This window comes from Hippopotamus amphibius, chromosome X, assembly GCF_030028045.1.
Source record: "Hippopotamus amphibius kiboko isolate mHipAmp2 chromosome X, mHipAmp2.hap2, whole genome shotgun sequence".
NCBI lineage: Eukaryota > Metazoa > Chordata > Mammalia > Artiodactyla > Hippopotamidae > Hippopotamus > Hippopotamus amphibius.
Genome location: NC_080203.1, coordinates 28,458,826 through 28,485,683, shown reverse-complemented (window position 1 = coordinate 28,485,683; position 26,858 = coordinate 28,458,826). Strand labels below are relative to the sequence as shown.

Sequence of the window (26,858 nt, the reverse complement as noted above, 5' to 3'; positions counted from 1 at the left end):
CATTGTCAGAGCTTTAGGGACTGAGTCCTAGAAACCTTCACACAGTCTCTTGTTCAAGGCTGTGAGCCTCTTCCCTTTGGTTCCCTCTAATGATTTTCCTGTGCTTTTGTTCTGATTATCCAGCATTCATCACAAGTGCAGCTTGTGATTAAACAATGACAAGTCATGTCATATGCTGATAGGGAATCCAAAATGGGAGGCATAATCATAGGAACCAAGCCCAAGGCTTTGAGAAATAATTAGGCGAAACCAAAGGGAAATTCCCAGGATCCTCCACAATAAAGGAGAATTTCCAAAGATTCAGGCTTTAACTGGGCTTCACTTAGGTGACAGTACATAATAACAGTAAGGACTCAGTCTTTATCGAATTGAATCCATGGTGGGAGCTGATCATTGGGCAGAAACCATGATTGTTCTTATGATTAGTAGTTATCATTATAGCTGCTAACACCCAGTGACTGGGCTTGGAGTCAGACAAGTCTGATTTTGACTCCAGGCTCCATCATTTTCTGCCTGCGCCACCTCAGGCAAGTTACCCAGCTTCTCTGAGCTTCAATTGCCTAACATGTTAGATGAAATTAATACTAACGCCTAACTCGCGGGCTTGTGGTAAGGATTCGATGAAATAAAGCATGTAAAAAAACACTTCACACAGTGCCTTGTACACACCAAGTGCTCAATAAATGTGAGCGTATGTTTGTCTTCCGTCCTGTCCTGCCACCAGGCCTTTGTCCCCGGTATCCTCCCACCTGGGATCCTCCTTCCCTTCTCTCTGCCAAAAAAGGTCCCCCGCATCATTCAAAATCTAGTCTAAAAGACAGCTGAACTTGTTCAATGCCCATCCCCTCAGTACACTTTTCTAGATTTTATATTATTGGGTTGGCCAAAAAGTTCATTCGGGTTTTTCCGTACCACATTACGGCATCCTACTGTAAGCACATGCGATTCTCCACTTGAAGACTTTCTCTCACAGCCTGAGAGTCAGACAAGTCAGAAGTGTTGGGGAGGAATTAATCCTCCTGACAGAAGCTACCAGCCAGTGGTGAATGGGAATTGAAAGACACAGACTTCAGCTTCCTGGCCCTTCAGTTGAGTGTACGACACGCCACTCCCAGAGGTGCTCAGAGCCACCCTGTGCTGGCTTCTTTCACTTTGCTGTCTCATGTCCCCACTCCCCTACCAACGCATCCTGGAATCAACTCCCAATTAAATCACTCGCCCTCAAATCGCTGTCTCAGGGTCTACCGAGAAATTCCTCCTTTGGTGCCTTTCCCAGGAGTCTGGGAGCGTGTCTTCAGGCTGCCCCCTTCCTGCCCGTGGCTTCCCATGGGAGGTCCCCAAGGGAGCACCCCATAAGCTCAATATCTCCCTTCCTACCCCCTTTCATGAGAATCCATCATTGACAGTCCTGCTGTTAGCTTTTCAAAGTACATTTATTATCATACAGAAAGGCAGTTCTTCAAGTTCTGCATCAGAATCATCTCAGTGTTAAAATGCACACTCCGTGGCCCCAACCCAGACTTTGTGAATCAGACTCTCAAGAGAGGGGTGCCCAGGTGCTTGCATCGTCACGGATACTCCAGGTGACCCACACAGCATCCACTTTGAGAAATACTGTCCTAAGACATTCCCGAGGTTGAGCCTCCGAGGAATGTGTGTGGATCGTGTTCCTTAGTGTTCTCTCTACCGCCAAGGCCTCTGTGGATGCAGGTGAGAAGGCCTGGAGTAGCTACACCTCCTTGCTCCTGAAATGAAGTGCAGACAAGCCAAGTTCACTTGTTACTATCAGAGTAGGGTGGCCCAAGACTCCTGAGCAATGGTGTACAGTGCAGAGGAGACAGCCATCTTACTGACTCTGCCAAATTTCTGCTCTCGCCCCTCTCACCGCCCAGCCCCAACCCTCATTCTCTCCTGTGGTAGAAACACTGTGATGACTACACATGAAAAATTAGGTGATGGCTTGTGTTCCTCTGTCTCTCGGTAGAACCATCCCCTACCTCCCCACAGACATCTTCTTCCCAGCCACGCTTTCTATGTGGTTTGAATTCATGGTTCTGATCAGCGCTGGAGGCAGGAGAGGAGGGGCCCATGGAGGGTGGCAGTGTGAGTTACTTTGTTGCTGCTTTACCCACAGTTCAGCTTACCTACCTGAACTCTAAGTGCAAACCTCAGCTCCTTCCCTACTAGATGGAAGGGATGGAAGGGTTGCTTCCATCCAGTTCTCCAACCCAGTGCTATCCTAACCAGTGGCCTCAATACCCCTCTGCAACAAGCTCTGATGCCTCTCCAAGTCCCTCATCCTATAGCAGCAGGAAACTACTTCTGTACAGTTTAAGAGTGAGGACATAGGGCTTCCGTGATGGTGCAATGATTAAGAATCCGCCTGACAATGCAGGGGACACGGGTTCGAGCCCTGGGCCAGGAAGATCCCACATGCTTCGGAGCTATTGAGCCCACGTGCCACAACTACTGAAGCCCACATGCCTAGAGCCCGTGCTCCACCCGAGAAGCCACCGCAATGAAAAGCCCATGTGCACAGCAACAAAGACCCAGCACAGCCAATAAATAAATAAATAAATAAATTTATATTTAAAAATAGAGTGAGGACATAAAATCAGGGAATTCTTCATAGAGGAGGTTGCATATAAGCTGGGACTAGATGTGGTTGCCACAGGGAAGGATAGAGGGAGGGGGCACTGCACTAGGAATAAGGAAGGGAAAACGTAACTAACATAGGTAGGATAAGCATCAGGCACTGGGTTAAGAGCTGTAGATACATTATTTCATTTATTCCTCACTGCAGTTCTATGAAGTAGGTGCTAATGATAGACCCATTTTTACAAATGAGGACATTGAAACAGAGAGTTTACGTTAACTGCCCAAAGTAACACAGATATAAAAAGGCAAAATAGGGACCCAAACCCAGGTAGTCTAGCCTATACTCTTCACCATGCGGCTCCACTGCCTCGCAACTATTACGTTCCCTGTTTTACAGATGGAAAACTGAATCTGAGAGGTTAAGTAATTTGCCTAAGATTATGTAGCTTGTAATTGGCGAAGCTGGGATGCATTGCCCTTAGCAGATCACCTTTTATTTACTATGTAACCATTTATACCCCTTCTTACTTAGTTTTTCCAATGAATCATTTCGGTCACAATTTCTTATGGAGGCAGCCCTAGCTTAGCATCACAACAAATACCTATAGTTGGTCCAAATAAAAGTCTTCCCTCGAGTGTGTAAGCACTATAAAACAGCAAGGCTCTCCTGAAAGCAAGAGAAATAGCCCTCTGAAAATACATCTCTCTTTGTTTTCAAAATAGCATTCTCTTTAAGTCACCTTAAAGACTCCCACTCATAAAAACCACAGGAAAAAATTCTTTAGGTCTTCAGTTGGAGACAAAGTACTTTCTGTCTCTAGCAGGTTATGAGTTAATCATTCTCTCCTCAGTCTGCTGTACATATTTCTGTTCTCACACTTCTCCTGCTGGGTTACTGTTGTCTGTTAACTTGACAGTCTTTCCTACTCTAATGGCGAGAGCCTGCAGGCTAGAGACCAGGTTTTGGTGACCTTGGTCTCCCCAGTGTCTGGCCCCGGGATTGGTACAGAGCAGGCACTCAACAAATATTCATTGAAAAAAGAAATGAATGAAATGTGGATGAGACAAGCAACCCTTCCATCCAGTAGGGACTTCAAACCATATTCCTTCTGAGTCCAGTGGTATGCAGGTAAACTGACTCTCAAGGTGAGGGGGGAAAGCCCTAATTTGTAGTGTTGGCTGATTTCTGTGGTGTAAATACTTCCGCTATGGCTGACTTCAAGCTACCAGTGGTTAACCGTGTCAGTGTGATCACAAAGGTGGATGAGCTATCAGATGAGGAAGAGAATGGAAATTCAAATAGCCAGAGTGAAATACCAAACCAAACATGGTGAATCAGAAGAACTCTGTGTTTTACCCCCCAGGAACTCAGGCTCTATAATTTGTCATCCATTCGCAAATGGAGATAAACTTAAATGACATGGCTCCCAGAAGAGAAACAAAACTGTCAAGTAAGCAACTAGGCTAAAACCAAAGGCCCGAGCAGCTCACTGGGTTTCTGGGAGATATTTACTTTTACCTGAAAATAAAAACACATTCATTTGCTTCCTTCGGCAATCAGAAAATTTTATAGAGAGATTAGGGTGTCAAATGGTGGAAGCATCCCACAGACAGAAAGTGCATTCAGAGAGGCAAAATTGGGGAGATCGAAGGAGAACATCTCATTCTACACATCCCCACACCACATGTTTCTTCCTCTCCCCTCCCGACTTGAAGGCTTCAACATCCTGGGCTGAACCTGGGTCTCTAAAACTCTACGCAACTGTCCATGATTCAGTTTTGTGCACAGTAATGGAGCTAAGTAGTAAATGGCAGGATTTGAATCCTGAACCATCTGACTTCAAGATTCACGGCTCTTTCTAGTACATCACCTTTAATAAATGCCTATTTGTTCTAAGCTTTAAGGGTGAGTCAGATCACACCTAAAAGCAGTTTTAGATTCTTACAAGTTTCAAATCTATAAGGTGTCATTTCAGGTGAGATACTGGAGTTGTTGATCCTAATAAATAACTAAAGATGGGAAAGTATGATTCCTGGGCTAGTGAAGGAAGTCTTGCCTTATCCCACCCATCCCCAAGTGGTTGTGGCTGGAAAAAACACCTGTTGGAGTGACGACTCAGCCTTAATCCAGATGTTGCCTTCCCCCCCCTTTTTTTTTTAAATCCAAGTAATAAGTCCAGTGGCACTGCCAAGCCTTCTACTTACCACCCGTACAGGGCTTCAGGTAGATCTTGAAATTCAGGATTATAGTGCTTTGGGCCCAAACAATTTTACAAGATCTACAGAAAAAAGATCCAACGTGATATTTAGAATAAAGTTGTAAATATTAAAACACAAGTTCCTGTAAGTATGAACATAAAATGGTTGACAGAAAATTTCACAAAAGAATGCATAAAGAACACTGTTATTTAAAATGTATTGTTTAAAATAAATGGTCACTGATTTGGGGGGATAGCCGATGCAACATGCAGAGGCAACAAAAGTCACGCCTGTGACTATGTGGAAGAGAAACTAATGTTCTCTTTGCTCTATTATTCTAAGTTGACTGCTAGTTAAAATCACCCTTACTTCACCTCCTGGAAAAAACATCTAGATTTCTTTCCAAATACAAATAGGCTGCTGTGAAAGGTCTTCTAGATGAGATACTCCAAGAAAAGACACAGTGTTTGGAAATGCTTTATTTTACAGGAAGTTAGTTGATGGAGAGGTCCAGATGTTTTAAGTATTTATTATTGGCCGTATGACCAAGGACTCTAGCTGATCAAAGCTGGTGGCCTTCCTAGGTAGGGCAGCACATGTACATTGCCTTAGGAAAGGCTTTGTAAGTTTCCACATTTGTCATTTGTATGCAGTCCTAGGCATTATTTGCTACCTCCCAAACTGTCCTTCATTTTGCTTTCTTACAAGACTCATGAACGTTTGAAAGTAGGTGAGGATGCTCTCAAGATTTGAACCACAAGACAAATTAACCTTATTTTATCTGGATGGGAAGACATGATCTGTATTCTCTTCCCTAAAGACACGACCGCGTTAAGGCAATATTACCCACCACTCCTCATGGTACACCAGAGGATTTTCGGTGACATCTGGATGAATAGATTCTATTTTCACTCAGTTGTATTTATTTTCTTGTATGTAGTTTCATGGATATTATTGCTTTGGACACCACTAAATTTAAGTAAATGAGTAGCTACAAAGATAAATATTAAGAAAATAATAGTATTGTAGAATGTGGATAGATCACAAATTGTTAAGGAAATTTGTGAGGAAATGAAATTTGAGAAATAATGTTTTAGGGTTAATACAATGAGGTGTTCCCAACCAAGATCAACGTGCATTGAAATGGTCCCTTATTCCTATGAGCAAGGATAATCTGTTGCTCCTTTAACTTGCTTGTGGCCATTTACTGCCTCTTACTCGTATGTTCTCTTTGCCTCTCCCGCTGTTTAAATCTTCTGCATATTCCATTCAGTCATAGTGAATGCAATATTGAAGTCTGGGAAGTGAAACTTTCCAAAGACGTATTCTTTGGTGAAATCCTTGTCCTCACATCCTAGCATTTTATCTGATGCCCTATTCAGTTGCCTTCTCTCTGCATAAGCTTCCCCTGTAGACGGTACACACACTGATGAGATTTCTCAGTTATACTCCCATTTTCCTTCTTTATGAAAAGCTTCAGCCTTTCGTTCTCCATCTGTACCATCCCCACCCCCACCGCCATTGGGCTGACTTTGGTATGGGTGATTGGCTCGTCTCTGCCTCACTAATCCTGCACATTTATTCAAGTCCGATGACTGCAATATGAAGCGCTGTCATTCAGTTATGGGAGACCATGTGTGTGCAGATTGAGATTATTAGAAAAATACTTCTAAAGGAATTGACTTCTGATATATGTTTACTAAGACTAAAGCAATTTAGTAGCTCAGGATTTTCATTCAAGAAAATGAACGGCTTTTATCATATCTGATGGAAGATTTCTTTTAGGAAGTCTGGCATATTCTGACACTGATTTCTGTAGCTTACCACCATTTAACTCCCAACACAGCTGAAATCAGATACGTTGCCATAGGAGAGCAGTATCTTTTTGCCACTGAGGAAGTAGAAAAGAGATGGGGGGCTGAAAAAATGTCTTCTCTTTGAACACACACCAAAAAAACGTGGTCTAATAGCTTAAAGAGAAAATACCTATACAACAGGTAAATCTGGTGAATTAAAACCAGAAACCTCTCTCATTTTTCTCCCCAGCCTGCCATACATTCTCAGGGTACCTAAATCAAAGAGAAAGAGATTAAGGTGAACGGCAAGGCATGTTCTGTACTCAAAGTAAGATCAATCTTTATACATAGATCCTTTTTTGGCACCGATGTAGAAAATCCAAACATGGAGATACTTAGGTCTGCAAATAACCTAATCTGCATACCAGATGGATCTAAGGAGAAGAAACATAGACACTTTTCCACACACATATTTTTTTTAAATGTGAGCATGGAAAAACAGATGCTTTTACTCCCAAAGGGTCTGTGGGACTCTCTCAAGTAGTCTTATGGAGCAATTTAACTTCAAATTTCTAAAATTATGAAAATGCCTAGATTAAGCATTAAATTAGAAAAGAAAGGCCTCTACAAAACCAACTGAACATTTTCTGAATTATTTTTAACTGCTTAGCAATACCCAGCCCCCAACTTCACAGAGAAGCGGATGGGAGAGTCTATAAGGGGAGGTCTCCCCCAAATGGGCAGACCATGATTCACTGACTTCTTTAGCAAATAATTTAATGCTCTGCTGTATGCATGGTTGAGGGAGTTAGTATATGAGCTTTTTCCTCTGTGAATGAAACTATTGTTTAAGTTTCAGTGAATGAGGGTTGTGGCATCTTTTTTCTTTCAGATCCTATTTGTGGGCATTAAAAGAAATCTCCTTAAAATAATGAATTTTATCTACATTTCACACGTTCCCTTATTGCATTTCTCATATCTGCCATCGTATCAAGCCATCCATCTTCTCCAACAGATCTTACAAAGGCACAGTGAATACACAACATGGATTCGGGAACTTGATATTTCCTCCTTAAATTTCACAGTAGACTGTAAAATGCCTTTTATACTTGAAGTTCTGAAACTAATTCAGAAAGAGCGATTATAATTACTGTAAAAGCAAAGTTGACTATTCTCTTGGTTACCAGAGTCATTAAAGAACTGAGGGTACAATTTATGCCTTGCTCATCTGTAACAGATGGAAAGAATAAAGATTTAAGACTAACTGAACAAGAACCGCTCCCATTAACTAGTTCCTTTGTGCACCGTATTACGCACAAGACTCCCATCCCATCCTTACTCCCACCAGCCCTGCATCAAAAATTCAAAAGAAGGAAAGACCAAGAGCAAAATGTGACACTTTTGGCAGTGAGGCCTCACTTAGCTCACATCAGTAGGATCATTGCTGCCCTATGTAAGTAAGATTTCAAGATAATTGAAATGTACTCTCTTAAGTATCAGGAATTTGAGCATTTCTGACGGAAACGTTCCCTAAAATGTATTACATTTCCCCAGCTTTTTTGGCAGGAATTACTGAATGCGATAAGCCATACCCTGATGATTCAGGCACTCAGGAAGAACGTGCATGATTATACTGTGCTGTAGTGCAACGCTGTCTGCTTTTTTGGGGGCTCCTCCTTCCCCTTTAAGTCAGGCTGTCACTTCCTCTGATGCTAGTGTACCTCGTTCTAATATCACCCCCCCCCCCACCTCTCCATATACACTCCTTTTAATTTGTAGCTTTTCATTTACTGTGAACTGGAAAACCAAGACTGGTAAGAACTGTGTGTTAAGGAAGAGTTAAGAAGTCACCGAAAGTAAGGGTGAGGAAATAATTACCGCCTTTAAGGCAGCAGCTTTGTGACACCTAAAGGTTCCTATCTTTAGATAACTTTCCCATCTCTTCCAGTTTAAGCGAAATTTTGAAAGGGTAGTGCTGTGAGAGAACTACCTTCGAACAAGTGAGTTTGTTTTCCACAGAGCATCTGGGCATGGATTAAAGCGGATATTCTAATAGCTTTAAGTTTTTCTGAACCTGAAAAACAATATCTTAGTGAACGACCCCTCTCCACAGTTATTTAACCCCACGTAATTACATAATGCACATCGCAAACACTTCTGTAGATGTAATTCATTTTGATCCTGACAACACTGCTGAGATAGGAAGGGCCAGGCTCATGGTCCCAGATTACAGGTTAGGAAATGGAGGCTAGAGAAAGTCGAGTGATTTGTCCACAGTCAAACTGAGTACGTGACCAGGTTGGGCTCCTGGGTTTCTCTTTCCGGGCTCATCTAACAACACTTATGTTTTCTGCGGCTCCCTGTTGCGTTTCTTATGCTCAGAAGAACACTAAACCCTGCCTCTGGTGAGACAGACTTATTCTGCTTCCTTTGGGCTTGCTTCCTTATTTCTCTCCAAGCTCTGCCAGATGTCCTTAGGAATCTTGCTCATTTTTCTAACAGAACTCAAAACCCTCTGATTTTATTATGTTGAGGGTTGTCAGGGAATTAAAAATTCAACAAATGTATGGTCCCAACTTGCCATCAGAAGTTAACAAATGTCACCAGGAAGGGTGTTTCTCACAAGCGGACACTGAAGAATACATCCCAGCAGATACCTAACAGCTCATTTTGTGTCACGGTGGTGTGAGAAATCACCTCCTCAAGACATTCATTAACCTTTCATTTCCTCCATAAATAATCAGTCAGATACGTGGCTCATATTTTAAATTAATCGAAAACAGCTCGCTCGCTCTCTCTCTCTCTGTACTTAAAATGAATTGAAATAAGCATGATATTTAAATATGTGGCTCCACACCTCTGGGCCAGCTTAAACCTCATCTCCTCCAGGAAGCCTTCCCTATCCATCCCAGCAGGCATTAGACATCTCTTCTTCCTCTTCTCTAAGAACCTAGAGTAATTATTGATATTTGACATTTAGCACATATTAAGAAACCATGTAATGTACTGCCAAGATTGTGGGTTCTAGAGGTACACAGACCTAGGTTCTAATTCCGGCTTTAGCATTTCTTAGCTATGTGGCCTTGGGTAAATTACTTACATTCTCTTTGGTTGAGATTCCTTATCTGTAAAATGAACTAATGATGCTTAATCTGTTTAATTGTTCCAGGGATTAAATACAGCACCTAGCACAGTGCCTGGCATATACTAGGCACTCAAGGGCAATTGTTTTTAATATTATTATTATGGCCTTTTATATATAGTCCTGGTTTGATATGTGTACAATGTTGTTTTCTCAAATTGTTTTTAGACCCTTGACAGCTGTGTCCATAGAGAAATATATGATGAAGTTTAATGGCCCCTTACTTGCACAGGTTCTTTCTGAGGCCTTATTCCAAGTACTGTATTCATAATTTTGTACTATTTTTCTTAAAGAGGTCTCAAAGTGATATTAGCTTCAGGCCTGTACAAAACCTGGTTCTGCCTCTGATTGTGTCTTTAACCTCTGTCTCATCCCCCTCCTCACTCCCACTCCCGCATACTACCCTGTACATAGCCAGCACTCAAAACAATGACATTTTATAAAATCCTCAATTAACCAGAATTTTTGCTGTGCTTAACTATAAGGAAATAAGCTTATGTCAGGCATTTCGTCAAAACCTTTCAACTGCCAACCAGTACATTTAGTTGGAAAATGTTCACTCCACTTACATATTTTGAGATAATAAAAATGCACTTTGTAAACTGTAAAGCTTAGTATTAATACAGTGTTACTCATGAAAATTATGAGAAGAGTGATGACCCTAAGGCAGGGTTTCTCAACCTCGGCACTACGGACACTTCTGGCTGGATAATTCTTTCTTGTGAAGACTTCCCTGTGCATTATAGGCTATTTAGCAGCATCTCTGGCCTCTACTCACTAGATGCAAGTCACCCCTCCTAGATGTGACAACCAAAGTGTCTCCAGGCATTGCCAAATGTCCCCTAGGGGAAAATCCCTTCCCTCGCTACCTTAAGGCACATTCAGCACCAAAAGATGTACAGATGTTCACAAGTCTTTCATATTAAGGTGGGAAAAGGAAGGCAAGCATTTTAGAAAAGTTTTTTTTTTGTCTCAACTCACTTCCGCTAGAAAAGTTTTCAATAAGCAAAAGCAACCTCGATTAACCTAAAATCCCATTAACCCCATTCCCTGCAAGTTCTATTCCCTAAGCATTCCAGATAAAGAAAGAAAAATGTACCATACATTCTATTTCCTAATTTGTATGCAAAGTTCAGCCCATTTTCCGGCTCAGCAGCTAAGTACAGCAATCCAGTTCATGGGTGAGGGACCATCAGCTTCCTCACTTTTGCCAGCTATTTTAAGCAACAATGTTGCTACTGATCTGGAAGTTTAGAGAGCTTTTTCCCTTGTTGCTGACATTTTTAACTTTCATATTAGCAATTCTTTCCCTATCCTGTGTCTGAAAGTAAACTGCAACAGAAAGAAATCTAGCCCAATTAACTATGATTTACTGTATATAAAAGACCTAACACTTTGTCAATTATTTAAAAATAATTTGCTCTAGACATCCCAATGATTGCGCAGCTGAAAATGTCCTTGAATAAGCAATATTTATTTTTTATTTCTGCAGGTTGTGATCCTGGGGAAACATTCAAGAGGTTACCACTACATGCTTGCTAATTTGGTAAGAACAAGCAGAGTTTAAGTTTCCCAGGGCATTATATTCTATTTAGTTTGTGTCGCCTGTAATTATTCCAGAAAGAAACACAAGAAGAACCTAATGCGTTCTCTAGACACTTGGAGAAATTAGTCAGTAAATACTAAAACCTGAATGCAGTAGCCTAGTTTTCAATTATGCTGTCTTTGTTTTAGCTGTGAAATTTATATTCTCTCCTCATTTAAAAAATAATAATTTGATATGATTCTTCACTGATTATTCTTAGACTTATTTTGGATTTGAAATGTCAACCATTTTAACCAGGTTTGAAATGTAAAACAAGAGACAGGGGACACAAGAAACTCTTTCTCCAATTAACCCAAGGGTATGTGCACATTAGTACTGGATTTGTCTTTCTAGAAATAGACCACTACCAAATCTTTTCAAGCCAGATGCGAGAAGTAGGTTTGAACGAGGAACGTTAAGTGATCCTATCAAAGTGTATAGCCACCTTTCTACCTGTACTAAAACATAACCTGAATCTTTACCTTCAAACTTCCCATGCCTTTAAAATTTGTGACACTCTAGAAATTACTATTTTATTAAGGTTGGTTTATAGCTCTTCTTTCTCTGAAAGGACAATTGGTTTAGGAATTAACAAAGTGGCTTCTAAATCAGTAATATAAGTTTGACAGAGCTTCTGAATAATACTATCTCCCTGGAATGAAAGAGGAATGTTAAATTATCACTATGATACTAAGGATCTATTAAATTATTACATAACATGGTTCTAGCCCCAATTTTATTTCATTAGCACAAGAGAATCATAATCATTATGGAGCTCTTAAACCAAAAGAATAGCAACAAAGGTGAAAGATTATTGTAATTGTATTCTTAGATTTCTTAAATCAAAGAAAAATACCTTATTTTGTTTTAATAATGAATATTTTTTAAATGAGAAAGAGACGTTGCTTAAACCTTCTTCTTGAGAAGTATGTGTACTCAAACACTTTATCAGATGAAGATTAGAGCTCCTGCTTTTAAATGTGTGCATCTTCTCCAATAAATAGCTCAAAATGGAGCACTTCAGTGCATTATAGGATAAATGAATCGACTCTTTTAAGATGAGAAATCTTGATTCTTAATTTACATCTGAGCACATCCAATTTGTTTTTAGGCAACTGATAAGTAGGGGGTGTTTGTTGACTCACTAGCGCTTAGACCAGGGCTTGGCAGGAAACGTGGAGGTTACAGCAAGGTACCTGAGGCAGTTACTGATGGATTTTTACCATTTCTTCCTCACCCATAAGTATTTTGCTCTCCTTCCTTCCTTTCTCTCTTCCTTCCTTTCTCTCTTCCTTCCTTCTTCCCTCTCCCTTTCTCTTCTCCTCTGACTAGGGTTCACTCATCACTGGTGGTACATGAGATGACTTTAGGTGTGCACATACAAACGTCTTTTATTACAATGGTAAATGTATTTCTTTACTATGTATTAGAAAAACATAAAACTAGCACATCAAAATCCACATTTTATGGATGTTATTACTTCAAACAAGGCTAGAAATTTAACAACAAATGAAATATTTTTTATGTGTCAAATGTGTCAAGTAAACAATAGCGTGTTGCTATAAACAGATATAGCAAAATCTGTTTTGGGTATACACAGTTGTGGTGGTACATGAATGACTGAAGTTTGGGAAAGAACATTGAACTAGGGGGTCAGAAAGTTTGGGTTGTCATACTAACTTGGCTACTAGGTAGCTCTGGGATGTTGGGTAAGTCACCTCACATTTGAGGACCTCAGTTTCCTTACTGTAAAACTCAGATGGGAGTGGGGAGTTCATTGATGTATTGGTTGGGTACTTTGGAAGCAGATGAGGAGATATAAATAGAAGGACAAGATATTTATTGGAAGTAATACCTGTGAAAAACAAAAGGGAGAGAGACGCAAGTAGAAAGGGAGCGCTTCAGACCACGATACCCGTCTGATATCAGCGAAGGAAGGGAAAAGGAAGGAAGTTTGAGGGATAGGGAGTCTGGGATTGACATGTACACACTGCTATATTTAAAATGGATAACCAACAAGGGCCTACTGTGTAGCACAGGGAATTCTACTCAATATTATGTAACAACCTAAGTGGGAAAAGAATTTGAAAAATAGATACATGTGTATGTATAACTGAATCACTTTGCTGTACAACTGAAACTCACACAACATTGTTAATCAACTATACGCCAATATAAAATAAAAGGTTTAAAAAAAAAAAGATCTTCAGACCATGGGATAGCACAACTGGAGCTCCAGTGCAGCAACGCCATGTGGAGGAGCCCCATGCTGCCAACAAACGGCGAGCCATCGTACCCTGACCTTGCTCAGCCATTGGCTGGCAGCTGCCTGGGAAGCACCCACCTCCCACTTGCAAACTGAAGCAAATCTTGAAGGCACCTGAAGCTGGAGACTGTCGGCTCACTCAAGTCCTGGAGGCAGGTTCTATGTTAAAAGATCTAAGCCTGAGCCATGCACATCAATGGCTCTCTCAGTTGGCCTAAGGTGACCAGATGATCTATAAAGACCTTTCCCATTCCAGATTTCTAACTGGGCCTCCCTAATCCTACCGACAATCCTTCAGAGCTTTGGTTCCAATTTTGAGACCCAGACCTGAGAGAAGTGAAAGCGTGTGCACTGATAGAAATGCAAGAGAGAATCACTAGGACAAGGTTGGGGAAAAGAATGGTAAACTGGATGCCTAACACAGAACTCCGAATTATGAAACCTTGGAAAGATGCCTACTACAAGAATAAGCAAAGTCTGTTCCCTCAGAAAGCATGTAATATATAGTGTCACATCAGTCTGGATAATGAAAACATGAATTCATTTACCATGCTTGGAGCTGCCACCCCTTCTCTTCCTCTAGTGACCTTCTTTCTATTTGAATCCAGCCATGTGTTTCCATAAGTCCATGTTCTCTATATCAAATTGCGTATGGGCAATACAGATAAGAACTGTTACTAATCTCTGATAAAATAATGAGATGCATTATCCCTTCTGTGGTTACCAGATTTTTTTAAGCAGATAAAAATACCCCAAAGACACATATACATATATACACACAGCAAACCAAAACTATTTAGAAGTCATTTGGACGATCAAAACTGGGTAATTGAGCTAAGAAGATGTTTCCTTTCAAGATGAGCCAGCTGGACGAAAGCTGAGGACACATACACAGGGAACAAGTTCTCATCTGAATCTTGGTGTAACAACAGCACAGAACCACTGCCTTCCTCTACAAATGCAAAACCAAAAACACTCACACTGCCTGCCTAAGCTTTCTGGAACCACCTGCACCAGAGCCCCAAGTGTGCCCTTTGCTACTGAGTCCCATCTGTCTGGCAATGACTTCTCTGTGCTTTTACATGGACCTTCCCTGGTAGCAATCCTAAAGTGAGAAGACCTGGATATTCTGTGAATGCTTCAACGATGGCCTTTCACAGGTCAAGGTGTACATTTCAGAACGGACAACAAGCTGCAGAAAATTCGAACTTGTTTGAAATCCCTGGAAGAAACAAAAGATTCCATCGGGAGCGCAAGCCAGAGATGTGATCCGATCAAGGCAGAAGTGGACATGCCAATAATGAAAGAGGAAGTAAGTCTCTTACAAATTCTGTATCAATCAGTGGTGTCATTTCTTTTCAGGGGTTGTTCCACAGTTGATTGTTATTTCCTCTTCCAGAACTCTCTGTAAGGTGGAAATGTTTCTCTACTTTAGTACCAGAGGTAACCAGCAGATATACAACTTGTCAGTCAAGCAACCCCTCTTTCTTTCACGGTAAGGTCCTAGATCAGGATCCTTTCCACTGCCTTCCCAGGCATGATGTGTATTATGATTTAATTGTTTCATATATGTCAATAATAATATGCAGACCCCTAGACTAACCCTAGGCATAATGGGGAAGAAAGCACTAGATCAGGAGCTAGGGGATAGGTTTGAATCCCAAGAATTGATCTAGCTGGCCTGTGACAAACCAAACCTCTCTGAACCGCTTTTTAATCTGTAAAATGAAGAGAAAGACCAGATTAAGGTTTCCCAAAGTGTGCTATTTGTCCATGAGATGATCTTAGGTAGTATATAGCGGAACTTCTTAGACTGATTAGTTTTGAATTTACATTAAATGTGTATTAGAAAAAAGATAACTCTCCTGTCAGTTCTATGAAGCTGAATTAGATACTTAGGTTAAAAAACTTAGTCGATGTAAAGAAAATATATAAGGTAAAGAATAGTTCAGGTGATCTACCTATATGGCAAAAAAACTTTAAAGGTGGTATATTAGAGATTAAAATTTGAAACACTCCAAGATGACCTCCGGCTCTACATTTCTTCCCTCGTGGAGGGTGAGTTTGGACCAGGGAAGGGCAGGAATGAGACAGCAGCTGGGTAAACATGGAGGACATAAGTGAGGGAGCACAACCAGAGCCCTGTTAGCCTTGGGATATTAAGTCATAGAGCAGAATTCCAATCAGTCCAGGTGGGCAAAAGCCAAGTGAGGTGTTGAGTACCCTTAGCTACATTCTAAACAGAACAGCAGCTCTGGAGGATCAATTAAAACCCTTTAGCAGTTGACACAAAACAAACCGGATCTGGGATGAGATGGTCCAACAACGGATGTTCAGTATCTGGCCCCCGAAATAAACCAAAAATCTGCAAGCATCTGAGGTGCCCAGGGGAGACTGTGAGCCACAATAGGACTCCTGCAGTGCCGCGCCAGTTAACCTCTGCCGTAGAAGACCTGACAGTTCCCTTGCCTAGGCTGAGACTGGTCCCAGGGTTGGGGACAGTAGTGGGCCCTACAGGTGGAAGTTAGGTAATGTCAGCTGCCAGTGGTAGAGGGCCGTAGGAGCAGGCGGTCAAGTTAGCCATTGTGCCAGGGGAGAAAGGGGGAAGGAAGCGATGTGAGACTCCTCCCTGCTGCGTCAGCTGTTTTCTTTAGACTTTTCCTTTAACCTCTCCAATGAGGGGAGACTTCTTACCCACCCACTTCCCCAGGCTTTCTGGAGATCAGGAAATGGACTCAGAAATGATACATGACTTGTCCAAAGTCTCACAGCCAATCCACTGCCAGCTAGATTTCCAGTCCGGGTTGGTCAAACCCTTTACCAAGAGCACCTTGCTCTTCTCATTTTACCCACTCAAGCATCTCAGTGAGACAGAAGGCCAGCCCCACAAAGGTCACATAAGAATATTTGCAAAGACAAAAATGTACATGAATGACATATAAGCTATAAATTTATGAGGGTGAAGTAATCAGAGAGAAAAAGGCTCAGTGTTTTTCTAAAAACAAGGACAGCTTTGTGAATCTGGATTTGAAATGCATCCAGAGGGCCAATATGAAATGTATCTTAGCAGGCACCAATTACATCTCCATCACTGTGTTCCCCTGCTACACTCACGTTCGTATTCATCCTCTCTCTCTCACACACACTCCTCCCCCCTGCTCTCTCATCCCCCTTCTTTCTCTTGCTCTCTCTTCTGTCTTTCCCTCCCCATCTGCCCCATTCATATGATTAGTATGCCAGAAAATAATGATGAGGAGTACTAGATTATATCTAATTTTTCTAAAATTTTACTAAAACAAAAGCATCAGTCAAAAAATAGAACTCCAAAGAAGCATCCAGGAGTAACCTGAGCTTGGAGAAGTGAACTCTGCAGCTTCCCAGATTTGGGGATATACCTGAAACAGAGAGGGACCCACTCTGTTTAAAGAGAAAACAAGTTTGAATGAGATTGAGCCATGCTGTTTTGCTTGCCAATAACAATTGTTCCCTTCTGCTCCCTTCCCCTCCCAGGTCTTCCTGTTCTGTTCTCTACTCTTTCCCTTCCTTTGTTCTTCCATTTTTAATGTTCTAAATAAAAACTTCAAATGCTCAAAGTCACGTGTTGTGATCACCGACACCTCAGCAGATGGCATGTAAACACAGAGCTCACTGGCTGGAGCCCAGCCTCACAGGCAAGGGAGGTGAGCTCGAAGGGAAAAACTCCCACTGGTCCCCAGTGCCAGGAGCCCAGCCACCTCCCCTGGGTATGCAGCTTCTCTGGTGGCTCAGGATTCACTTTCTTCTCCAAATGGAGATAGGATACAGCAGAGTATCAAGGGAATGAGGAGTGGGGACTGGGCCGGGTTCCAATGTCCTACCGTGCATTTAGAAAGGCACAGGCAATTGTTAGCTTAAAGTAGCCAACTTTGAGACTCTCATTCCCCCTGTTCAAAAACGCCTCCAATATAGTCAACCATCCCTTCCTCCCCCACGCCACCCCCTGCCTGAAATTAACAAGGAAAGATCACTTCCTACTCAATGTTCTAGCAAGATGCATTGAAAAGTTCTATTTTCTTCCCCAGGCACCCCCACATCATATCCTCTAAAACAGTACTGCTCAAACTATCTGTGAAGAAGGGCCAGATTTTCCCCAAAATATTCACACAATAAAGCACAACAAAAATAAATTACTGAAAAACATGAAGTAAACAAAACAAGACATACAAAACACAAGCTCGATTTTTTTAGTATTAGATTCAATAGCCATACTACTCCGTCAAATTTCTATAAAAGCTTATAAAGGCTTACACTCAATTTCTTTCCTTCTATCATCTCTGACTGGTAACAGTGGACCAGCACCAGTCCACACATACTTTGGGTAGTACCACTCTAAAGATTTTTATAAACAGGTTCTTTTTTCTATATACCACTTATATGCCCAATACCTTGTTCACCCTACTACAAGGAAGACGAGGCGGTCTCTTTAAGAACCATATAAACATAGTCAACAGACCAAACTGGCACAACTTATGATCACTGGCATGGCGGTAGAACAGGTGCTGGGACAGGAAATGAAGAGAAGGCAGAGGGTGAGGAGTCAAAACTCTGCATAGCACGGTCAGAGAAGGGTTTTCAAAGAAGGTAACTTTGAAACAATGATCTGAATGGTGAGAAAGGTCCAATTATACAAAGATTCAGGGAAAGTTCACGTAATGCATAGGGAAAAACATGTGCCAAGGTCCTGAGGCAAAAAAGAGCTTGATACCTCTCTGAACTGTTAGAAGGCAATTTTGGCTACCGCAGAGTGAGTGACAAGATCTGGATTATCTAAGGCCTACTGCCTGGTTAAGTTTTAGCTTTTTTCAACAACATCAGAAAGCCGTTGAAGACTTTCAAGCAGGGGAGAGACGTGATCTGATTTTTGCTTTGAAAAAAAAAAAATCAGTGTCAAATGGATGGATCTTATGGTATTTAAATTATACCTCAATGCAACTGTTAATAAAAAAAGAGATCAGTGCCTATTTTTTCCCACTAATAGCATTTATGTCAACTTGTAATTATTTGTATATTCATACAAAGAACTCCCACTGGACTACAGTGTTGTGAGGTTAGGGACCGTGTTGGATATGGCTTGCCATTGTACCAACAGATAGCACTTAGAAGGTCTCAAAGTATATTTGTTAATTGGATTAGAGAATAAAAGAGTGAGGGAACAATACAAGCAACCTGTAATCAAGTGCTAATTTATATGGTGTAATCTTTAACTCTACACATGACACCCTCCCAGGAGGATGCATCTGCTTCTAGAAAGACTCGTGTCTCTCATTAGCAATCTGATAACTTGAGTCACCACAATTACTATGCGTTTCCCTATCAAAGCATCACCCAGATGAACAATTCAGATGGCACGAAAAGCAGAGCCAGCCTTCATCCAAATTGTGAGATAGATACCTGTCCTTGGCAGCCTTCCACCCCTCATTCTACTGCTTTTATCTTCCGTATAGGCAAGCCACCTTTCTCATTTCTCACCCATAATCTACCATCAACTCAATGAAAGTCACCCAACTTATCTCTGTTTTCCTCTCTGTACAAAATGTACCCTAACAATAATATTATATGACGGAAATCGCCACATAATATCTTAAAAATAAGTGCTCTAAAAGTAAGCCTTGAATATATTCATTTTCAAATCTCAATTATCTACGCTACCAGAAGGAAACTGAATTGTGGTACTATATGTATAAACCAAAGGAGACAGGATGATACCAAAGTCATTTGAATCTTTGGAAGACTGAGCTCTCTGGCTATTCTCAAATCAGGGACAATCTGTGCTTGGATGCCAGTTGTGTAACTAGTGTCTGTGTAAAAGATGGCCCTAGAGAATTAATCAAAGGTAGCTTATAAGGCCTTGCATTTGGCACAGAGGTCATTATGGTTTTATACTGTTGGATTCATTTGTGGGCAACAGTCACCTAGCTCAAACAGATGTGATGTAATTGAGAAGCAATGCAATTGATGAAATATAGAACTTACAAATCCAAATGAGTAGTTTCTCTCTCAAAGGAATAACTTGTGGAGAATGTATTCATATTTCCAACAAGAGTTGCCATTGTTGCACAGAGGCAAATAGTCCAAGTGTACAGATACTTAGAACATAGAAAGTGAGAAGGTAGAGTTTCAACTCACACAATCTGTGAGCACTAGGATTGCCTCCAACCTTTCTCTGCCTTCTCTCATCTCTTTTAATCTCTCCCTCTGCACACAGTTTACTGGACCAACTAAAGGAAAGGAGACCACCATGGCAGTGAGCAAAAAATAAAAAAACAAGAACAAACAAATAAAACGCAATTTCAACCAACCAAACTGGTGAAATGCAAGGAGCACTAGAATTTGATATCTAGTCTAAACACACAAAAATCATTGAGTATCTGATCATCACTTCTATTTATTAAAATCCCTATGAAATAATAAAATGGGCTCAACAGAAATTCCACTTAGTAGACCAGGGGATTTGGAACCTTGGACTCACTTGGCAATAATATTGTGGAGTTTACACATAAACATATTGCATGGAAAGCATGGGAAGGCATGCGACAATGAAGGAGGGCAATGAAGGAGGACATAAGCAGTCTGCAGTGTGCAAGAGCCTATGTACTAATTGGCAAAAGGGGGACACAACTGGCCTTATTACTATCTAGCAGAGAATATAGAGACGAATTTAATATAGATGTTTCTTAGTCATCATTTTACTAATTAAAATGGTTCTTGAAGTATGAAATTTCAGTAGATACCCAGAGCTGTAAGTGATGAAGTGAGGGCCCTTTCTAGACAAAGGAAACAAAACAGAGATACCAAGGTTTAAAAGGGCATGATGTATATCTACAATGGAATATTACTCAGCCATAAAAAGGAATGAAATTGAGAGATTTGTAGTGAGGTGGATGGACCTAGAGTCTGTCACACAGAGTGAAGTAAGCCAGAAAGAGAAATACAAATACTGTATGCTAACTCATATATATGGAATCTAAAAAAAATGGTAGAGATGAACCCAGTGACAGGGCAAGAATAAAGATGCAGATGTAGAGAACGGACTTGAGGACACAGAGCGGGGGCGGGGTGGGGTGGGGAGCAAAGGGGAGGCCAGGACGAAGTGAGAGAGTAGCATTGACATATATACACTACCAAATGTAAAATAGCTAGTGGGAAGCTGCTGCATCACACAGGGAGATCAACTCAATGATGGGTGATGACTTAGAGGGCTGGGATAGGGAAGGTGGGAAGGAGTCGCGGGAGTGAGGGGATATGGGGATATATGTATAAATACAGCTGATTCATTTTGTTGTACAGCAAAAACTGGCACAACCATGTAAAGCAATTACAATCCAATAAAGAGCTTAAAAATAAAATAAAATAAAATAAAATAAAATAAAATAAAATAAAATAAAAAAATAAAAGGGCATGATGTGGCTAGAGCATGAGGTCTCTTGAAGGAACGGTGTGGATAAGGCCAAGAGAACAAAAAATAACACATAATGGAAATCCTTGAAGGTCAAGTCAAGATATTCAGCTGTCAGTATGTCTGTAGAAAGTAAGGAATCATTGCATGATTTGAGGAAAGGCGCATTATGCTATAATAGGTGTTTTCGGAAGATAAATTTATTATGCAAAGAATAAACTGGAAAGGTAAAAAACTGGAAGTCGGAGCACCAGCTAGGAAGCCAGGATGATAATTTAGGCCAGTGGTCCTCAAATCCACTGTGCTTCAAAGTCACCTGTTGAGTTTATTAAAACAAAACAAACAAACAAAAAACAGGTGTTTGGGCCCCATACCCAGTGACCCAATAGGCCTAAAGTGCCATTAATTGAAAGAAGGGATACAGGAAGAGAAAGAGATTTTAAGAGAATATAACAACTTTGCTTTGGGGCACATTCTTTTTAAGATACGTATGGAATAAGGAAGTTAATTTAGTTGGTAGACAGTTAGAAAAGGGGTTCTAGAGTATAAGAGAAGTTCTAATTGGAAACTCATTGGTGTCTCATTCAGAGTGAATTCAAGTTGAAAATTCCAAAAGAAAACAAGAAATTAATTTGTTTTACAGACTCTAGAGCCTCAAAATGTAACAAATTCATTGGCTGAGGTACTTTATGTATGGTAAATGTTATTTATCATAACTGTGTAACATTTACGTATCTGTTGAAAAAGTTGATTCTCAGAGCCCAGCTATATGAGAATCGTCACTATCTACCACCACCCCCCCCCGCAACACACACTCAAAATTTAAAATGGAAAAAAGGTGAAGAAAAAACATGAAGACATTCTAATATCTTTGGTTAGACGGGAGATGCCAGAAGAAGAAACCGGTTTTTAAGCAACAAATGAACTGTTGATTCAGTGAAGCCATAGGGCAGTTGCTATAAAAGAGCAACTTCCTGAAACAAAATGAGCCATTCTTTCCCACAAAAAAATCAAAGAAATCTACTGGAATACATTTTGTCTTTGGTCAAAATATATTATATTACAATATATAATTTTTAATAATAGATGAAGCTCAGTAAGGAAACAATTCATGATACAGAAATTTCCTCTGAAGTCAGATATGTTTAAATGCATGTATTAAATAAAAGGACATGGGTTTTCTGTCCTTTTTAAAGCAGTTACTATTGGAAGAAGTGCTTGGATCAAGCACTTAAACCCTGAAACAAAAGTAAGAACAAACTGAAAAGACTTAAAGAATTTTAAATGTTAAGTTTGTTCTGAGCCAAGGGTATGAGTTAAAAAGTAAAAACTTGTAAACTTATCACATATTTAGATTGGTAGTCAAACTTATACTTTTTCTAAAGACAAAACATACTTATTTTGTGATAATAAAAAAAATCTACTGTATGCATATGTATTGCTGTCTGGTCACTGCACTATTTCTGCTCACAGCAGGATTCAGGGGACAGGGAGGGAAATGGAGGATAAGGAGGTAGCTGGGCCTGTGGGGCCAGAGGAAGCCTGAGTGGGGGTAGAGTGGGTGTAACAGGAGGAGGCCTCATGAGAGTGCTCAGAGCTGATTGGCCGAGGAAACTGTGTTCTACCCCTGGGTGTTTCTGTCAGGGAGGAGTGAGGATGGAACTTTCTAGAAAAGGTCACATGATAAAGACCAGCCAGGAAGAGGCAGCTCAGGAATGGAGTCTTAGGTAGTTAGCTGTGGAGAATAATTTGACAGCTGGTAGGCAGACAGGTAGGATGCATGCTCTCCTTTATCACTCCCTACCCCTTGCAATCCCATCTTTTTCCTCTTTTACTTCTTGGGTTTGAACGTTGAAAGCCTAATTGCTTCATTTGATGTTTACAGAAGTTTTAGGCAACTAGGGACTCTAAATTCCCCACATAGCTGATTATGGATGGCCGTCCCCAAGTACTGGACGTGGGGGACTAGGAGGCAAAAAAATATCTCCCTTTACCCGGAAGTGCTCTCCTAAAATATCTGTCTCTACATATTACCCCTGTTCTTTCCCTTTTCCACTAATGGCTTTTAGGTGATAAAATCTGTGTGGGCAATTTTACAAAGGCTTCAGGGAGGCCAGACTTCAACTCTCAAAAGAACAGACGGAATGGCAAAGTCCCACTTATAGATCACAATGCGAGAGTAAAACATTGGCCAGGAGCTAGGAAACCATTCAGCCAGGGGTATGCATACAGTATCCATTTTCACACTCCTCAAGCATCTGTTAGAGATTGGTGCTGGATGGCCAACCCTGACACAATGATTTTTTTTTAAGGTTTAGGGACGAGAGGGGATCAAAATTCCCAAAAGTGTAGAGCTTGGGTGGCAAACTTCAAGTGAAGATCATCAAAAGATAACAAGAAAAAAAAAGATACCAGGAACCACTGACTTCTAACATCTCCCGTCCTACCACTCTCTCCCCTTCCTCCTTTCCCCTGTTACTGGATCTATGGTTCTCAGACTATTTCTCCTAACTTCGGACATCCTGCCACTATGTCCCCTCTGTCACCACCGTTTTATTACCCTTCTCAGACACTGGCTGTTGTTTGGGCTCTTGTCTGTGTTATTGTCTTTAGATTGGTTTCAAGGATTCACACCTTTAACTTTACCACCTTGACTACTGTGGGTGTCTTGCACAATGAAAAATCATTAAAAAGATATTATATAAATATGTATACCCTTACTATTTTGGGTATTAAAAAGGGAGTTTCAGGAACCAGACACCTCCAGCTCTGTATCTAGATCCTCAGTCCTAAGATAACTGTGATTCGCAGTTTCTGTCTTTTACACCATTTTAACATATATTCTCATGCGTGCTAAATGTTTTATGATCGCCTCTCACCCCATCAGTGTCATTGATGAGCCTGTGGGGAAAATCAGGCCTCTGTTTTCAATCCTCATAGACTGTGGTTTCTCACAACAATGATAGAATGTACTAGAGAACAGACTTTGTGGTTGCCAAGGCGGGGGGGGGGGGGGGCGTTGCTGAGAGGCTGGGGGAGCAGGTGGAAGGATAGGTTGGAAGTGTGGGATTAGAAGATGCAAACTATTATATATAGAATAAACAACAAGGTCCTACTGTATGGCACAGGGAACTATATTCAATATCCTATGATAAACCATAATGGAAAAGAATATACGTATGTTCTTTGTTCTTGTACAGTCACTTTGCTGTACAGAAGAAATTAACACATTGTAAATCAACTATACTTCAATAAAATTTTTTTAAAAGAATCATAAAAAACACAATAGACTGTAGCAATTTGCAAAGGAAAACAGTACATGCATTAACAAATTGAATACAGATGGAAGGCGGTCCCGGAGCCAGCTGCCCCTGCCCTCCTAACTTCCATCTTTCTGCCACTGACCTTCCTCCCTTTGTTTTCGCCTTTATCACCCAGATGTTTAGTGTTCATTCTTGCTGTGCTAGTGTCTTTACAGAGATTTTGGAGAGACTCAGTGCCAGTGTTCTCAACTTGAGGCCCTTTTCTGACCAAGTCTTAGAGAGAAAGCTAGCAAGAGTTGTGAACAAATGCAATGCCTTAAAATAATGAGATAAGAGGGAACCATGGACCAGGAGCCAGCCAATTCATGCCCCGTAGCTAGAAATTATGCCTCATATTTCTATAACTGTCTTTCATCTTTTATTTTCCCCTTTATCATCCAGATGGTTGAAGGTCATTTCTGCTGCATTAGTGTGTGCTCAGAGTTTTTAGACAGACATATATATGCCCACCTCAAGGTCTCTGTGTAGCCAACTCAAGAAGCGAATTCTGGCAAGAGGTATGGACAAGTGAGATGTCTTAATCACTCAGGTAAAGAAAGTGAACCAGGAGCCAGCCAACTTCTCCCCTGAATCAAGACATTTCTCCTAACTTCCATCATGCTACCAGAACACTCCCTGCTGCTATCATTTTATTTCCTTTTTATGCACTCTACATGGTTTGTTTTCTTGTTCTGTTTCATTGCCTTTACATGGGTTTCAGGGATACATGAGAGGGTGTGCCCAGCCCAACAACTAAAATCTAGCAACATATTCTAGAAAAGTGCAGTGTCTTAAATTTAGATATCAGAGAAGGAGGAACAGTAACCTGGCACCTTTTACTTTTTAGCCAGAATCCATATTTTACACTATCTGTTTCTACCACTCTCTCCCCTCCCTTTTTTCCTGCCCACCTGTTGTATGTTTGCTGGTCTACTTTGTTGCGTTAGCTATTTCACTGAAGCTATGGGTAGACTTAGGCCCCAATTTACAACTTTCCCAACTATGGTTGTACATGATCATAGACTCTAGCAACTTCTAGAAATAAAAAAAAACAATGGGATAGATATAGGAGGTGGACCAGGAACCAGCAAAACCTCCCTTCTTAGCCATTTCCTCTCTCCTAACTTCCATCTTTCCACCACTGATTTCTCCCCTTTTATTCTCCCCTGTTACCATCCATATGTTTGGTGATCATCTCTTTTGTGCTAATGTCTTTTGAGAGGTTTTAAGAGACTAAGCCTCAGTTTTACCACCTTGAAGACTGTGGTTCACCAGCCTAAGGAGGAGATCTAACCAGAGGTTATGAATGGGCGAAATGCTTTAAAATAATGGCATAATCTGTTAAATCAAAATGTTGTTATTATAATCATCCCATTTCTGTGTCTTTGCTTTCTATTTGCTTTGCCAATAACTGAGGAAGGTATGTTAAATCTCCATTTTGATTTTTAAAAATAAATTTAGTACTATTGGCTTTTAAAAAATAATAATAATGGGATAGGAGGAGGAGGAGGAGGAGGAGCAGGCCAGCTCCTGCACCTTAGCCCGTACTTCTCTCCTAACTTCCATCTTCCTACCACTTACCCCCTACTCTTTCATTCACTCCATTTTCCTTTCTGGGTGTTGTATCATCACCTGTGTTGCGTTAGTGTCTTTAACATACTTTTGGGGGGACCTTTGGCCTGCCTTTAGGGTTATAGGTGTCATAACCATAAAAATCCATTAAAGCTTATTATGGGATGGTGTAATGCCTTAAACTAGTGGAACAGGAGGAGGAGGACCGAAATCCAACAAAACCTGCCTTTAAGCAGAACCTCTCTCCAAATCGCCATTGTCCTTCTCTCTCTCTTTCCTCCTTTCTCCTCCTACCTGTTGAATGTCAGCTGTATTAGTGTCTCTGAAGAGGCTGCAGAAAGAATCAAGCTTCAATTTTTACAGTCTTGTGGACTGTCAGTGCCCCCTTGAACCATATAATTTAGCAGTATTTGATTTAAAAAATTCTTTTAAAAAAAAAAAAGTATCAGAAATAGGACAATCAAGAGTCAACCAACTCCTGCCTTTTAGCCAGAACAGCTTTCCTTATATCCCCTTCTCTACCATTCACCTCTTTTCTCTTTCTCCCTTCTATGTCCTTGATAATTGTTGGTTAGCTCTGTTGCATTAGTGTTTTTCGGAGGGATTAGGGAGAATCCAGCCTTGATTATCTCAACCTTGAGAACTGGGACTTGCTGCATCTAAATGCTGGGCACCAGGGCAACATTCAAGCCATAGAATCTGATTAGAGATTACAAACAAGCAAAATATACACAAAGAGGCCAGAGGGAGAATTAGGACCAAGAGCCAGCCAACTCTTGCCCTTTAGCAACAAGATCTCTCCTTTCAGCTCCATAAAAGCCTGTTACAGTATCTCCTTTCTTTTCCTATCACACTTCTGCTCTCTCCATTTCGTCCATGGGGCTGTGTTAGGCATTCTGCACACATGGACGGGTAAATCTTCAGGGCAGTTGGTAGGAGCTAGCGTTGCGGAGACGGAAGAGC

The 26,858-nt window shown here is 40.9% G+C and overlaps 1 protein-coding gene across 1 annotated transcript in view; it reads left to right on the top strand.

Annotated features, from left to right (window-relative positions):
* The window catches only part of GRIA3 (glutamate ionotropic receptor AMPA type subunit 3), a 284,919-nt gene that overhangs the window by 156,386 nt on the left and 101,675 nt on the right, over positions 1-26,858 (top strand). Inside the window, exon 5 of the mRNA XM_057718466.1 lies at positions 11,228-11,281. Coding sequence (XP_057574449.1) covers positions 11,228-11,281 — 54 coding nt within the window. The remainder of the gene's footprint in view (positions 1-11,227; positions 11,282-26,858) is intronic.